Source organism: Schistocerca serialis, chromosome 2, assembly GCF_023864345.2.
Source record: "Schistocerca serialis cubense isolate TAMUIC-IGC-003099 chromosome 2, iqSchSeri2.2, whole genome shotgun sequence".
Lineage (NCBI taxonomy): Eukaryota > Metazoa > Arthropoda > Insecta > Orthoptera > Acrididae > Schistocerca > Schistocerca serialis.
The window spans coordinates 422,612,765-422,630,931 of record NC_064639.1 but is presented as its reverse complement, the minus strand read 5'-3'; the positions used below and the strand labels follow the sequence as shown (position 1 = coordinate 422,630,931).

The window sequence follows — 18,167 nt, the reverse complement described above, 5'->3', positions numbered from 1 at the left end:
AAATGGTGGCACAAGGGAGGGCTTATTGAACCTGGGATGGGCCAATACAAAACATGAAAAGCATATTTCAAATTATGAGTCAGAGATGTAAAGATCTTGGTAAAAGAAACTAATGTACTCTGCAGTATAATAGACTGCATGATGAGTGCTTTAAAAATATTGTAATCATGACTTTGTAAACAAAGACTTGTCCTCTAGAAAATATGTTTGGTATACATACCTCTCAGCACGAATTAAAAGAAAAAAACATTTATATAACATACGAAATTGAATGTCAGTGAGCCCTCCTGTAGATTAGTTCTGCTTTTATATAATCAGTGATTCTCAATATGCTCTGACTACTGGAGGGAATTCATATTATGCAGGTTTTCATAGCTGGTACTTACAACCTTGGCGATCTCTATTGTATTGGCATCAGGCCATGGTGTAAGGCAAGTTTCTGTGCCCAGCATAAGAACAGTTCACATGGCAATTTAAATATGATATATAAAGATAAGGCAGAAAGTGAACAGACACACACACACACACACACACAAACACACACACACACACACACACACACACACACACACACACACAAAAGCACTGGTATAGCTACATTGTGCCAGTTGAAGGCTCAGTGTCTAAATTGCAATATTCGGCAGGTACGTTGAGGTGGTTGTGTCAGGTGGAGTTGGTGAAGGGAGAAAGTAGGCAGAGAGTGAGAGGGAAGGTTGCGGAAGGGTACCTTAAAGGTCATATCGAGACAGCTGATGTTCAGGATAGGAATGTAGGAGAGAGAGGCAACAGGTGTATGGGAAATAACAGAGCAGAGACTATGGGGTAAATGTTGTGTGTGCAGACTGAGTAAGGTTGAGGACAGGACAGAAGTGGGTGCAGGACAAGGGATTAGCAGAGATTGAGGCCAAGAGGGTTACAGGAATAACTCCTATCCATGTAATTCAAAAAAGCTAGTGCTGGAGAGAAAGGATGCAGATGCCACAGGTTGTGAAGCTATTGGAACTGATCATGTTACGCTTAGCAGCATGCTCTTACCACTGGGTGATCAACTCTGCTCTTGGCCTCAATTTTGTGGTGGCCATTCACTTGAGTGGACATTTGTTTGGTTGTCATGCCACCTAAAATTCTGTGCAGAAACTGCAGCTAGTTAGCATACGGCATGGCTGCTTTCACAGGTTGGGATAGGATAAGCCTGTGGCAGGACTGTGTAGAATGTGCTGGGTGGTTAAATTGTAAAGGTCCTAGGTACCAAAAAAGCTTATGATCATGAATCAGCATTGTTTTAGAAAGCATCACTCATGCAAAACTCAGCTTGCCCTTTTCTCAATGACATACTATGAACAATGGATGAAGGGCAAGAGGCAGATTCCATACTTCCAGATTTCCAGAAAGCAATTGACATGGGGTCACATTGCAGGCTATTAATAAAGGTAAGAGCAAATGGACTAAGTTCTCAGAGATGTGAGTGGCTCAAAGACTTCTTAAGTAACAGAACCCAGTGTGTTGCCAGCCATGGCAGGTGTTGATCAGAAACAAGGGTACCATCAAGAGTGCACTGGGAAAGTGTGATAGGACTGCTGTTATTTTCTATAATCATAACTGATCTGGTGGACAGGGTGGGGTGACAGTCTAGGTTGTTTGATGATGATGCTATGGTGTACAGGAAGGTGATGAAGAGGAGTGACTGTCAGATGATACAAGATGACTTAGACAAAATTTCTAGCTGTTATGATGAATGGAAGGCTCTAAATTTAGAAAAAGGGAAGTTAATGTGGATGAGTGGGAAAAACAAACTCATAATATTTGGATACACCATTAATAGTCCTGTTGGACAAGGTAATGTCATTAAATATCTGTTTGGTACATTTCAAAGTGATATGAAATGGAACAAGCATGTGAGGATTGTGATAGGGAAGGCAAATAGTTGACTTCGGTTCTATGGGAGAATTTTAGGAATGTGTGGTTCATATGTAAAGGAGACCACATATAGAATGCTAGTGCCAGTTATTCTTGAGTACTGCTTGAGTGTTTGGGACCAGCAGCACATTGGATTGCAGGAAGACATCAAAGCTGCTAGATTTATTACCGGTAGATTCAAACAACGTGCAAGTGTTACAGAGATGGTTTGAGAATTCTGATGGAACCCCCTGGAGGAAGGATGATGTTCTATTTGAGGAACACTACTGAGAAAATTTAGAGAACTGACATTTGAAGCTGACTGCAGTATCATCCTACTGCCGCCAACATACATTTTGCATAAGGACCATGAAGATAAGAATGAGAAATTAGGGCTCACATGAAGGCATATAGATAGTTATTTTTCCTGCAATCTCTCTATGAGTGGAACAGGAAAGGAAATTACTAGTAATGGTATAGGGTACCCTCTACCATGCACTGTATGATGGCTTGCATAGTATATATGTAGATGGGTCTTTCACAATGATATGACCCATGTGGCAGGGACTTAAGGATGGACCAGGATTTTACAAAGATCGGGTGGGCAGCAGAATATCGCCTTAGGGTGGATGGCAACTTGGGTCATATCCCTGTGGAACATCTAAGTGGAAGACCTGTCTGATTGGTCCATATAGCATATCATACACCAGTCCCATTGCAGACTTATTCCATTCTATTAGAGGCAGGGCCACCTGTGAAAGCAGCATTTTTTAACGACCTCCTTTGTTACGCACATTTGGATGACCTTTAATTGTAATAAATGTTCATGGGGTAAAAAATATTGGCCAGGTCTAGTGGTAGTTTTAAAGAAAAAACATTCATCTTGTTTTTTGAGGATCTCCGTCAATCTGTTGCTTGAATTTCTTCACTCTGGAACCCAGATTCTCTTGTAGGTCTGGAAACCTAATAGATTGATGTGTTTCTTGAATAAAATAGATGACAAACTGATTCATATGTAATTTTCATATTTAATAGTCCTAAATGCCTTGCAGCCATTAATTACAATGTTCACTCAGCGAAATACATTCCATTTTTACACAGCTTGAATTTACAATTTATTGAACAACTGAGCACAACAGAAAAACTTTTCATCCCTCCTTCCTTCCTTTCTGCCAGCAAACACAACACTACTCACACCCAGTTAACATCATTCCAAAGTACATCAGTAAAGATATAGTCATACTAAGATTGAAACATAGAACATTAAACCAAAATTAATTTACAGAAAATGAAATTCACTCAACAGCACAATATGAAATTCACTCAACAGTGCAATAGAATGATTATGATAATATATATTCATATAAACAAAACTTTATCTTTTTGCAGTACAGTAATTTTATGAATTTTTTTTCTTTTTCATCACAGGGGTTCAATTTTGCAAGATTTTTATAAAATAAGAATTTTTTGTATTTGTCTTTTTAATTAGGCATTTTTAGCTTGTTGAATAGTTTAGTATTAAGTATCAGATTTTAAATGTATTTTTCCAGTGTGAATTTTTTAGATAAATTAATTTTATAGCTGTCAGAGAAAAAATTTATAATTGTGTTAGCTCAATATATATTATTATAAAGTCGAAGTTTAAAACCTTTCAAATAAAATCCAAAAAAAAAATAAGATCATAAATTTGAAAATATACATGGGCCAGATGGCTTATTGCTCGCTACAACTGTCATATACCAATTTTCCTACAATTTATACACAGCATTTTATGTATGACCACTAACCACCTGTCCACCAAAATGACTTTGGCTAAGACCAGATTTGACCACCCAGTGGTGGACCATGCTGCTGCACACAAAATGCTCCATTTCAATGGCTAATTCATGACCTGTGGCATCTGGATCCTTCTTCCCCAGCACCCGTTTTCTGAACTATATAGCTAGGACTTGTCCTTGCAACATATCCTTTGTTCCTGTAATCCTCCTGGCCTCCATCCCCTCTACCCCTTGCCCTACATCTACCTCTACCCTGCCCCAGAACCCCAATCTCACTCATCCTGCAACAACAACCTATTCCCGACACCTTCCCTTCAAGCACTCCCAATGCACCCTTCTATGTTACTTTCATCATGCACTGTACATACTTACTGGTGCTGGTGACTGTGTTGTATTCATCCCCAATGCACCTGCTGCCTCTCCCTCCTGCATTCCAGTCCTGTGTATTGCTGTCTCCGTCTGAGGCATCAGCCCCCAATCCCCAACCCTCACTTCCATTTCCTGCCTCCTTCCTCCCTCCTCCCACTCCATGTGGCACAACCCATCATTCCAGACAACCTGCAGAACTGCAGACCTGGAATTGTGTATTCAGGCAGCACAAATTTACAAGTGTGTGTTTTAGTGCATATGTCTGTATATGTGTATTTTAGCTAAAAATGGGTTTGTCTAAAAGCTAGTGAAGTTTTTGGTGTTGTTTATGTGTTTCTCAATGACTCTGCACTTCTACTAGACAGTAAGTTGTTACCTTTATTCCTAAATTATTTACTTATAAACAGTTCCATTTGTTTAAATCTGAAAATTTACTAGCTATATATTTATAGCCTCTGAGTATGTGTCCACCATTACAAGATGAAATGTAAAGTGTAAAGAGCATGGCATAATGCCCATAAAATAGAGTTACGAAGGATGCAAACACATAATAGTCTATTCAGTACCACTGTAGTGCAACAACACCTGTTTAGCTTGCAACACAATAGTGCACAAAATATGCAATGGCATATAAGAATACCACCCTTAATATCTTATGTAATGTGTAGCAATTGTCATCTGTGAACAGACTTTATTTACACACATCACTTTTCTTCACAAAAAATCTGGTTATTTTGCTCATGTAATGAATTTTATTCAACAAATTTCATTGCCTATGTGTTTATCTTAGTATGGTTAATAATGAACTACAAATTGTGCCCCTGCTGATGTGTGATTTGAAATATGTCATTTATATTCATTATTGTTTAACAGCAACATTTCCTTCTTCATATCTTGAAACGTCAGAGGCAGAAGTCACTGAATATTACACACCAGTGGATTTTTTAATTGGAAATACCGTTTCCATTTTTGGGAGAAGGTATGTTTAAAGTGCTTACATACAATTATCTGCATGTTTTGTGACTGCAGAAAATTCCAATAGTTCGTCTTTTAAGTGTAAACATAAAGTCATATAAAGAAAGAATGTAGACTTTCGTGAGTTGAGAAAATTAGTGTAATCATGGAACTAAGGTGTGGAGATAAGAGGAATGGCTGTAAATAAAACAACATTTTTTTTCACTTGCTTGAGTTAAAACAATACTCCCACTTGATATGGTTTATACATGGAATAATTGTGCTCTTCTATCTATACTAGTAGCAAATATTACTCACTTATTTTCTAGGGTAGGAAATTGAGCAGAGACAATTGTCATTAAATTTAATAATAATATTTCAGTAGTTTCTTACTTACCAGTTTTGTACAAATAAATTACTTTGTCTTTCAAAACTGATGTTTTATAATGCTAATGACTGTCCAGATTAGTGATATATAATCCTAGTGTTTCATCATTATGGCAGTGTGATATGGCTTGCTGTATAGTGGGTTTCACTGATGTGTATTCCAGTGTTCTACACATTGATACCAATCAATCTGTCTGCCTGTCACATACCTTGCCCAAGTATTCAACAGTATCTACCAAATTGTGAAATATTCGTAAACATACAGGTGTACATGATGTAAAATACTACAGTATAGATATTACTTGAGTAAATTTTCTTGCTTTAAGTTCTGTTCATTAACCTTAAAAGTAATTTTTATTCTTAATAAGAGGTAGTTCTTGCAACTGTTAGCAGCAGTTGTGTTCCACCCATTTGCATATCATACTCAATGATCCCCAAGGAATCTCTGGGAATCTTGTCAATTTCAGTAGTACATTTGCTTGGATATTTAGGTCTCAACACAGTAAGACATATATTACTCTCCAGCAGGGTACAACAGTTCCAGAATATTTGTTATATAGAGACAAGAGAGAGCTTTTGAGATGGCCTCCACCCTTAAATCTCGGGGAGGATTAAACTTCAGTCAGTTGTAGAATTAACATAAAAATAAAGAAAGATAAATTTCAAAAGGGGAAGGAAGTACATATTGAAGAAAGTTTATGGTAAGCTAAAGAAAACTACTATTTTCAGTTCAGCCTTTTCATTTCTGATTTATAAGGTGCATGCTACCATTTTGTTACTCTGTACGAGAAAGTGAAGCATAGCTTTGTAATCCAGTCACTTTACATACATATCACAGAATTTCTCTTGCTGAGTCACAGATAGGTGCAACAAAAAGACTGTCAAAAAGTGAGCTTTCAGCCAATAAGGCCTTCATCAGAAACAGACAACATACACAAACACACTCACGCAAACGCAACTCACACATACACATGACCACAGTCTCTGGCTGCTGATGAGACTGGCCTCAGCAGCCAGTAATTGTGATCATGTGTGTATGAGTTGCATTTGCGTGTGTGTGTGTGTGTGTGTGTTGGTGTGTGTGTGTGTGTGTGTGTGTGTGTTTTGTCTGTTCCTGACAGAGCTCACCATCTGACAGTCTTTTTGTTGTGCCTATCTGTGACTCAGCATCTCTGCTATATGGTAAGTAGCAACTATCCTTTTCATAATATTGTTACATTCCATCCTGGATTTTCCAGTATTTCTCTAAATATTTTCATAATTCCAGGCTTATATTTTGAACTCATTTGTAATGATGGGAATGAGTGAGTGGATATGAAAACTTTACATTGGAATGCTCTTTTGCTTCCTTTGTGATGAAAGCATAATATCTGATTATTTGTGTGCACATTTTAGGCCTACTTATAGAATTATCATCACAACAAATACATTGCATTTATTTCAAAATAATAAATCACTTGTGCATGTGTTTGAGAAAACCATTGTTTCTTTGCAATGTGCCATTGACAAGCCCAGGTACATGCAATTTTCCTTTCTGGTTTGAATTTCTAGCAATGCTTCTCATCCTCTTCAAATACATTCTCCAAATACAGTACAAGAGGATCACAGGAATTTAAGAAAATTGAGCATCCTATTTCAATTACACAGTGGTGTCCAGATTTTTCACTATGAGATCTTCATCGTGTTCAGAAGTAGGAAAGGACATCAAAAATACTATCCACAACCATAGCTAAGATCTTCTAATTTTTACATGACAATTCATCTCAGCTACAAAAAAACAAGTCTCAAACAGATTGTTGTAACATTACTGAGACACCAAAGCCCATAATATGGTCTACATCTGCATTTTATCAGCAAATTCTGTAAGAACATAGGATAGATAATGCCCTAAATTATCTATCCTATTTTGCTATAGTTATGGTGAACAATAAGTCAATAAGAAGCAGTTACAGTTATAGTACACTTCATAAGTTATATATATATTTTTAACTGTCTTCAATCTCTCTCTCTCTCTCTCTCTCTCTCTCTCTCTCACACACACACACACACACACACACACACACACACACACACACACACACTCCCTTTAATTTTATTATCTATTAAATTCTTTGTATCACTTGGTAGATGGTAAAAATTTTTGTAAATGGATACCTCATGTCTTTCTGTATCACACTAAGGCTGAGTGAAGGACAGTGCAAATCACTTCTCATTCTAATATTATATTTATGAACGTTACTATCATTTTTGAATTGTGACTGAGTGTTCACAACAAACTTTTTAAGAGAGTAAACATAGTGTGAGGCTACTGTCAGCATCCCCAACTGTTTAAAGGGCTGTCTGCAAGAGGTCATAGAGTGGTCACCACACATTATCCTTATTATAAGTTTCTGTGCAAGAAAAAATTTCTTCCTTGATTGTGAGTTACCCGTAAAATGATCCCATCAAACATCAATAGATGAAAATAGGGGAAGTGTGCCAGCTTTTTGATGGTTTCATCTCTAAAATCTGATGTTATCAGTAACACAAAAATTGCAGAATTCAGGCATTTATGATGACCTGTAACTTCTGACTTCAGGTTTTCCATGATTTCCCTAAATTACTTAAGGCGAACACAAGGATGGTTCCTCTAACAGCCAATTTCCATCCTCATCTTTTCCTAATCCAAGCTTCTACTCTGTCTCTAATGACCTCATTGCCAATGGACCATTAAACACTAACCTCTTCCTCTTGTGGCACTACACATGTTCAGTTCCCCCACTGTGAGGATAGTTTCCTACCTGATATGCATTCTGTTAATGAGAGCTCTGCTTTCTGTTATGAAGGGAAGATTCCATTCACACAAGAGTATTGTAATTAATTTAATACCACTTTAGTTTAATAAGTAGATTTTTATAATCCACACAATCGAAGTCTTTGGCAAAACTACAGGATAATGTTTTTCATTTAGCTCTGCTTCATCTGTGCAGTCTTATATTGCCTCCTCTGTTGATAATCCTTAACCAAAGCCAAATTGAGAGGTAATTAAGAAGTTCTATAACTTGTACTCTGTTAAATGAGTCAGTATTACATCAAAGACACTTTTTTCAAGCACATTGGAAGGATTGGAAGCAATGATATAGGTCAGTAATTAGGTGGTATGCTTACATCCAATTTTACTGCTGCAACATATTTAAGTCTCTCAGAAGAAAGAAGGAAGGAAAATTAGTGTTGAATGCCCCATCTCCATCAAGATCATTAGAGGCAGAGCACAAGCTTGGATTGGTTCAGGTTGGGGGAAGGAAACTGGACATGCCCTTTCAAAGGAACTATCTCTCCATTAGCCTGTATTGATTTAGGGAAATCAAGGAAAACTAAATCTGTGCCAATAATAGAATAATATGCCAAATAAGAGAAAAGCAGCCACTCACCTATAATGGACTGAATTTTTATGCATAGAAACACAAGGCAAGGATTGTGTTGTAGAAATGTGTGAGGTAGGTCTTTTGACAGATGATTCAGTGACTGGAGAACCAGATGAAACAGTTCAGAAGGTACAGTATATAAGAGAGGGAGAGGGGAGGGGGAGGAAGGGAGGGAATGAAAGGAGAGGAAGTTGGAAATGAAGATGGAGGCAAGGAAAGGAGAGAGATTGGGTGGGAGGTGGAAAGCGGGGTGTGGGAGAAGAGAGGGAGGGTGAGAGAGAGGGAGAGAGAAAAGGGTGGAGAGGAGAAAGGGAGGGAGAGGAGGAGAGGGGGGAGACAGAGAGGGGGAAGAAGGGAAAGAGAGAAAGAGAATGACTACAGTGGAGTGAGGGAGGGGGTGGGTGAAGAATGGGAGCTGCATCACTGCACGAGCCATTTGGATACTCCCTTCCAGCACAATTTTCTCTGAACTACTCAGGTGGGAATTATCTCTCCAGAATATCTTGTACACTCACACCACCAGAGTCTATATGCTCTATCCTCTGAGGTCCTTGCAACTTGTTGTACAGCCACTGAGGCATTTATCAAAAAGCCTGCCTCACAATATCCCACACATCCCTCTTTGTCTTATGTGTTCTTCACTACACCCTCTGAACTTCCATCTACCCAAGCAATTACTGTCAATAATCTGTAATCAATAATCAATCTCACAGTGGCTATGGGTGTGTGCATTTGGGAGCTGTTTGGTTGTGTGAGTGAATGTGTGTACTTTTGCTAGTAAAAGAGCAAAAGCTCAAAAGCTAGTTTGAATACTGTCCATTATTACATGTTTCTATGAGCCATATATCAGGCTGTTGTGGGAGAGTGGAAAACCAAAATCTGCTTGGTTGGATGCAGGATTGTCCCATTGTCCTCCTGAGTGCCAATCTAGTGTGCTAACTGCCCACCACCTCACTCAGAAAGTCTGTCAGAAATAAGCCTCAAGTCAGTGACTGATTACAAAGATAGCTTAAGAGTAATCATATCAAGTTAGCACATGATTCCAGTATTCTGACAGAAACGCCATCATAACCAACAGAACTGCTATTTTTGAGTGACATGAAGTATTCTGTAATCTCCTTAGGTGATGCATTTTTGAAACTAATATATGTGGATGGCACACATAAGTAAATCTGATGCATATGTATAAAGAAACTTGTGAAAAACAAATGAAAGTTGCAAAAGAAGCACAACAACTTTTTTGATCCCAAATGTGTGTGTACATTAGGTAGATGCTCATCATGACTTGAATAGTAATTTGGAAATTTGTGGTAAGGACTATGGGACCAAACTGCTTAGGTCATCGGTCCTTAGGCTTACACACTACTTAATCTGACATAAACTAACTTACCCTAAGGACAACACACACATCAACGCCTGAGAGGACAAGACACCTCAGACAGCACAGCTACCCAACGTGGCTTTGAATAGTAATATTCTGGCAAACATATAGGAAAGAAATAAATTAACACTGTAAATTTCATATGTTGAGGCAGAAAAGGAATATTAGCCCATACAACCCCTAGCTTTCATAATTACATTTCCATCTCATTTGAAAAACATGGCGAACACAGTCACCATTTCCACAAAGACAAAGTGAGTATAGGTCTTACAAACACCGGAATACATAACTGTGTATGCAGTGAAGTCCACCATAATAAACACAGGTATTATGCATAAAGAAAATCTGATGAAAAACCTAAGAAGGATACATAAAATAAACATAAATTACTGTAGTTTCTGCCTCAGAAAAAAAGTAAGTGTTAGAGAAAAACAAGTCTGGTGGGGAACATGTGTCAAGGGGGATTTACTCAGTGGGTAACCTGACAGTTTTTCAAATCTTGTCCAAGATCAACAATCCATTTTTACCCTCTCATCCTGTCGAGCACATACACCTGGATTCAGGTTCCTGGGTGCCTTTTCTGCATCACTAAGCCTTCCTAGCTCCTTTTCATCTAGCTCTTTCCTCTCATCTAACAACGAAGAAATCCCTGATTCTGAAAGGTACAAAAATTGTCTACACTTTCATTGTATCACACCTTTAAAATTCTCGCATGACTTTCTGTGCATGCCTGCCGAAGTTGGTTCCACCATATTCATGTTCACATCATCCAACCCTGACCACTTCAGTTACTTCTATCTGTGATAGCCTATGCATGTTTACTCCAGTAATAGTATACATCAAGGAGGAAAATTGGTCAGTGTTTTATTGGAAGGGATGAAACAGGATGAAATTCATTGTAGATGTTCAGTAAAGTGTGAGGACAGTGTTGTGTCATGTAAAAGTATTTATTTGTGGATCAAACTGTTGAAAGTGGCCAGTAAAGACCGACACATGAAACGGGAGCAGGTCTCCCGTCCACCATGATCAAAGAGAAGGAACCACAAAAAAACGTAAATTAATGTATTTTCTGCCTCAGAAAAGAAGCCTGGCAGGGAACATGGTTTTAGCAGATAACAAGTTACTATTGATGTGATAGCATCTTCTTTAGACATTAGTCACAGTTCTACCTATCAACTCATACACAATAAACTTGGCTTTCATGAAGTTTTTGCACAATGGATACAAAGGTAGCTTTCTGAAGAACTCAAGGTCACACATATTGACACGTGACAATGCTTATCAAATTGTTTTGATGGGGAAGGTGACCCATTTTTGACCATGGTAGTCACCGGCGAATAAATGTAAGTTCATCATTATGAGTGACAATTGAATCACCACAAACCACCAAAGACAAATAAATTCAAGACTCTACATTGGAGGGAAAGGTTATGCTAGCTGTTTGTTGGACACAAGTGTGTGTGTGTGTGTGTGTGTGTGTGTGTGTGTGTGTAATAGAAGAGTATATGATAGATGAACAACCATCAAAAAAGAATCTTACAGTGTATTGTTGGAAAACAAGCTAAGACCAGCAATTAAATGACAATGTCTGCTTTCAAAGAAAGTGTTGTGTTGCTGTTGCATGACAGTGCCCATGCACAGCTCATTGCACTATTTAAACCATTAATAAATTGGGTTTTGAGCTGCTGGAACAGCCTCCCTGCAGCCAAAATCTTGCTCCCACCAACATTAATTTATTTGGATTGGTCAGGAATGCTTTGTGAGATTTTCAATTGTCCTCAGATGTGGAGGAGCTGAAAGCAATACACAATTAAGGCAAAGAAATGCAAGATTATTGACTGATGGGCCAAACATGTTGAAACGAAGGGAAAAAACTTTGAAAAATAATGTATGAAGGCATGCTGAAAGTTAGTGCCCCCAAATTTTTGATGTGAAAATGCTTAAAGCTATTTAAATAAAACAAACGTTATTAACATTATAAACTTTATTCATGTCTACATATTTGCAGCTGTTAGATAGTGGCTCCACAATAAAGTCAAGCATTCTACAGTGACAGTATCAGCCAACTGGTGTCTCATTGGAGAAGTGTGTTCATCACCAGGGTGACTATGTTGAGAAATAAATACATAGACATGAAGAATAAAGACATAGAAAGTTAATAACATTTATTTTATTTATAAAGCTTGAAGAGCTTTCACACAAAAAGTTTGGACCCATTACTTTTCAGCATGCCCTGATATGTGTCAAACCACAATTTTTTGGAAACATATTGTAGAACTAAAAGTTTTTGACTCTCCATCATAGATTTTCTGTATCCATATTTTTCAGTTAACTGATAATTTTCACAGACACAATAAATGCACAGAAATTTGATAAAATTTCTTAAAAATTGTTTCAGGCACAGAGACTGCTTCATTTAAAGTATCTTTACTGGAATTAAACATTCTGAAGTATCTCAGTGACAGAATGCACAATGAAAACAATTTTTGATATTCTATCAAGACCTTATCTCAATAGTTGTATAATTTTAGGATCAACATGACTTTTAAATATAAGACAAACCTCTATCAGAAGGTGTTAGATTGAGAACTGCTGTTAATAGAATAAGCTTCATACCAGCATATATGAGTACAATGAGTTGGTGAGATACCTGTTCCTACTCAGCAAAAACTCCTTATGGCAAGATAAATATTATGGGTCAAATTGATTCCACAATTTCCAGTCTTTAATATCACTGCTGTACTTTATCAATCATCAGCTACTTGTATTTTTAAGCCACTGAACAGCAATGAATCAAAGTAGGATCTGGGGAAAAATATGTTCCAAAAATCTAGTTACAGCTAACTTCAATTTGCTAATCTAGGAATGGAATAAACATTCACATTGACTGCTAACAATGTACAGTGTTTTTCCCCTGGGCTTCAGCAAGTAAAATACATCTTCCACTTTTGAATATATTCCTAAATAATAACTTTTAAAGCCAGTAAGAAGAATTGGCGAAACAAGCAGATGCTGTTGACTACTCACAAGAAACCACTTGAGTATGAGGTCACAAGTTCAACCTATAGTAAGGCTCATTTGAAAGTGTTGTATTAACGATCATGACAGGAAAAATATTAGCTGCTAATGCATGTGCATCAGGAGGGTAACAGAAAATGAGTATCTGAAAGATGCAGAGATCAACCTTCTATGAGATGTATGTATTATACTTCTCAAAATGGACCTCATCTACATTCAAGAAATGTTCAAAACAAATCATTAACTTTTATCATAAACACTGAATGAAAAATAGTGCATCACAATGATGACAAAGGTTTGCATCATCATGATTGAATACAACCTCCTGGGAGTCACAAACTCTGCAGGACATTCAGCTAGGTATCCACTCTTAAAGAATGCATATTGCATATGCATATTGGTGTAATGAGATATTGAGAACTGATGGAATATGATGGCATGCAACTGAATCCAAAACAGTCTGTTGTGGAGCTTATCATGTAACCGGCTATCCTTTAATGCAGAGCTGCAGCCAGTGAAGTAATATGTTTTATAGACACAGAAGGGGGCAAAAAACATCCAGAGGCCAGATTTTGTCCAGTGGTTCCAGGTAGTATGAATTACAATGTTGCACACTTTTCAAGAGGGATAGTTTACTTTAAAGGAGTATGATTTTTATACACAAGCTAGGAATCAAGCAAAAGCAAGTTGTTTTGACAAGCTATTGGTAAAACCAGTGCTAATACCATAGTCAAAAGCAGTGCTCATATCATAGTTTTAATTCTCTTACACCCATTTTTCCACTATTACTTGCTGTGATGTAAATATTTAGAAATAACTGTAGGTGTCAGAACACCTCCAGCTTCTTGCAGCACAATAAATAAATTTTCAGTCAATTTACCACCCAGATTAACAGTTGGCATAATTATATATGAAAGGATTAATGCACTGATGTTAGTTAATCTTGCCAGGCACTTCAGTCCAGAACCGCGGTGCTGCTATGGTCGCAGGTTCGTATCCTGCCTCGGGCATGGATGTGCGTGATGTCGTTAGGTTAGTTAGGTTTAAGTAGTTCTAAGTCTAGGGGATGGATGACCTCAGATGTTAAGTCCCATAGTGCTCAGAGCCATTAGTTGATCTTGATACAACTTTCTTGGTACCGGTACCTCTAATTTCTAGGGTTCCTTCATATGCACTTCCTCATCAAATTCTGATTGTTGGCACTGAAAACAAATTCCTTACTGAATGATGGGATAAATTTGTTTACCTACCTTAAAAATTTTGAGGTTGATTCCACAGGTTGCCATGCATTGTCAAGTTGACATTTTGAAATTTCATTATCTTATGTCTTCCAATTCTGTATCAATGTTTGAAGTTATGCACCAATCCACTACCTCTCTTGAAATCACTGTAACCTATTTCATGTACACTTTGACATAAACAATGTAGCAGGTCACTATCAGGCACATCCTGTAAATTGTTTCGAGCATCCTTGAAACATGCAAATACCAGTTTTTGTAATAAGTGCACCTAGTCCTCCCTTGAATACCCATAGTTTGTCTCCAGAATGAGATTTTCACTCTGCAGTAGAGTGTGCGCTGATATGAAACTTCCTGGCAGATTAAAACTGTGTGCCAAACCGAGACTCGAACTCGGGACCTTTGCCTTTCGCGGGCAAGTGCTCTACCACCTGAGCTACCCAAGCACGACTCACGCCCAGTCCTCACAGCTTCGCAGGAGAGCTTCTGCAAAGTTTGGAAGGTAGGAGACGAGATACTGGCAGAAGTAAAGCTGTGTGGACAGGGCTTGAGTCGTGTGTGGGTAGCTCAAGTGGTAGAGCACTTGCCCGTGAAAGGCAAAGGTCCCGAGTTCAAGTCTTGGTCCAGCACACAGTTTTAATCTGCCAGGAAGTTTCATCCATAGTTTGTCTATTCACAACATGGCCATATTACTGTGGACTTATTTGAAATCTGTTCATAATTTTTTTTTTACTATGCTGTGGATGATCTTCCATGTATATAATTATGTTTAGTATCTGCTTCTTGAGCAACGATTGGGCTTTACTGTTTTTCACTGGAGACAGGATTCGTCTCTCTATGTCCAACAAGGCTGGCAAACTACATGGCTAAACACCTGTTTCAATACGTCATTTCCCTCAATCACTTCAGGCAAATACTGGGATAGTTCCTTTGAAAGAGCACAGCTGAATTCCTTCTCCATCTTTCCCTAACCCAATGGGACTGATGGCCTCACTGTTTGGTCCTTTCCCCAAATCAACCAACCAACCAACTGTTTCCATATCACTTTCACTTATTAAGTGGGTATCATCATCATTATACTCCTCGTATACATTTCTGCACAGTCAAGCATGTATGACACCACACTTTCCACTGACTAATCTTACAGGAATGCTTATATTTCATCTGCCACTTCTTCGTCACTCTGCAAAATTACTTGGATTACTTTCTGAAGAAATATCAGCTTCAGCAACTGTTGTTGTTGGTATACTGCATTGTTTGCTTTGTTTATCATAGCCATTGCTCCACTTTCTATCAACACCTCTAGCACAGCAGCACTGTTGTGAGTTACTCATTGACTAAGCAGTTTAACTATGCTTCTTAGCCTCATGCTGTGCTCACCATTGGATACCTCCAGTGCCACCTCCAGTTGCCATTAGTAACCAATATTGTGGCTGTATAGTACACAACATGTGGGGCATCGAAGGCCATAAACATCATTGGACTTTTATAACCTCACACTTAAGGTATTCCTTGTCAGATGTTTTTCATGTCAGGGTGTGTTTAAGATTCACTTCCCAGACAACTGGCACAATTCAAGACAGATTTTTCACTATCCTAGTGTCATTTGAACAGATCTGCATCTACACTGGCACTCTGAAAGCTATTGTAGAGTGTTGTGTCACAGGAAAGATCAAGTGTAGTACTCCTCTGAATAAACCTGCATAAACCTTTTAATTTTACTAACATACTAATTATGCAAGATTATGCTGCACATTGAGCACACAGTCTTTCTAATCGTTCCTCACACTGAAATTTGTTCAATGTTGCTGCAACACACTGCCACTGATTAGATAAGCTAATGAGGAATCATTGAGCTCTACTTTGAATTTTATCTATCTCTTCTGGTAATTATTTTTGCTATGGACACAATACTGAGGAAAATATGGTGGCTAGGGCACTGTTCTTAATGCTAGCAGCCATCAGGGACATCAGTCACACATAAGAAAACTGCAAGAGGGTTTTGGGAACCAACAACCACATCACTTTCTGAAACTGCCCAATTCCAAATTGTTGCTAAGGGTACGACCATAAGTTGAAATTCTGCTCTGGGGTTGCTTGATTGTGTGTTCAGAAATGTCAACCCTGGAGTGAACATTCTTTGTTGATGTCAACACCTGGAAGGACATATGCTGCAGTACCAGAGCCCTAATTCTCTGTAACACCAAGTATGATGTGTGCAGCAGCTGGGGGATGTAGGGGAAAAATGTAAGTGACAACAATCGAGAGTGTAACAATCGAGCATTCCGACTCCTTGGCTGTTAACATGAGGACACCATTGGTGACAATGAGCTGGTGTTGTAAGTAGAAGATTGTCCAGAATACTGGACCTATGCCTTTAGGCAAGTACTCAGTAAACGTCAACGTACCGTGATTATAACCCTACAAAGTAGCAGATAAAACCCGCTAATGTACAGTAGCTACTTCAAGTGTTATAGGTTATCATCCAATGCAAGGTAAAACACTTCATACTGGCAAACTGTGTTGGAACAACAGAGCAAGTGGAAGTAAACATTGACATGTTGAGTGGCAGAATTTCATAGCGATAATCAATTAGGAACATGACCCACCTCTGGAACCGATGTACCATTTTTGGAGGCAGCTTAGAGTGGGGACCAAATCTTGAGATCAGTGGAACTTAGTTCTGTGCAAATAAACATGAAATTTCTTAACACCATAAATTATTACTATAGTCTCTTTTCTTTATCTGCCAATAATTTAGCTAGAATTCTGTTAGCATCTTGAACATGAACTCAGTGGGCTATTCAGTGTCATCAGAATGTTTATGCAACAGCACTGCACCAATACCGTATTGGAAAGCATTCATCATAACCATAAGATGCTTCTCAGGTATATATGTTGGTTAATACACTGACTGAAAAAAAAATCACAATACCAACAAATAATTAATGTAGATTAATGAAATTTCAGAAATATACGGCCAACATAAAACCGACCAGCATGAAAAATGCAACACTTCAGTTTCTTCCAAAAACTGAAATTTATTTTAAATTTGTGACACTTTTATGACACTAATCCACTATATTATGATAGAGTATTGTGGAAGGTCTCATCCAAGTGTCCAACAATGAAAAACAAAAAATTATTATAAACAAATTTAACAAATTAAACCACAGATGCACACTAAGAGGAAATTTTAGTTAGCTCATACAGGTAATGCATGCTTGTTTTGATGTTATACACTTCACACTTTACTTCACAGATCTCAGAGATGATCTCAGAGACCTCTGTTTGCATCTTCAAAAGTGTGTGTTGCCACCTCTTGCAGCAATGATGGCATTCCACCTCTGCTCCTGATTATTGGAGTAATGTCCTGTTGATGACTCATATCCCGTTCTTCTAGGAGGGCATCCTGTAGGTCCTCTAGGATCTCTGGATAGTGCTGACAAGCTCTTCTTCCCAGCTGGTCCCACACATGCTCAATAGGATTGAAATCATGGCTTCAAGCAGACCAACCCATAGCATGAATCCCTGTTTCATCCAAGAAGTCTTGCATAATTCTCGCAACATGTGGGCGTACATTATCATGCATTAGTTCATGCAATTTTGAGTATCTCATATAAACTGTTAAAATTGTGGGAGCCTTTGTGATGCCAAACATTAGCCTGTTACAACAATAGATACCAAATGATGTATTTAACACCAAACTTTGTTGCATTTCAGCACTGACTGGTAACTGCAT

General features: G+C 38.1%; 1 protein-coding gene across 1 annotated transcript in view; it reads left to right on the top strand.

The window, feature by feature from the left end:
* The window catches only part of LOC126457283 (EF-hand domain-containing protein 1-like), a 185,857-nt gene that overhangs the window by 119,450 nt on the left and 48,240 nt on the right, over positions 1 to 18,167 (top strand). The window contains exon 7 of the mRNA XM_050093451.1: positions 4,917 to 5,022. Coding sequence (XP_049949408.1) covers positions 4,917 to 5,022 — 106 coding nt within the window. The remainder of the gene's footprint in view (positions 1 to 4,916; positions 5,023 to 18,167) is intronic.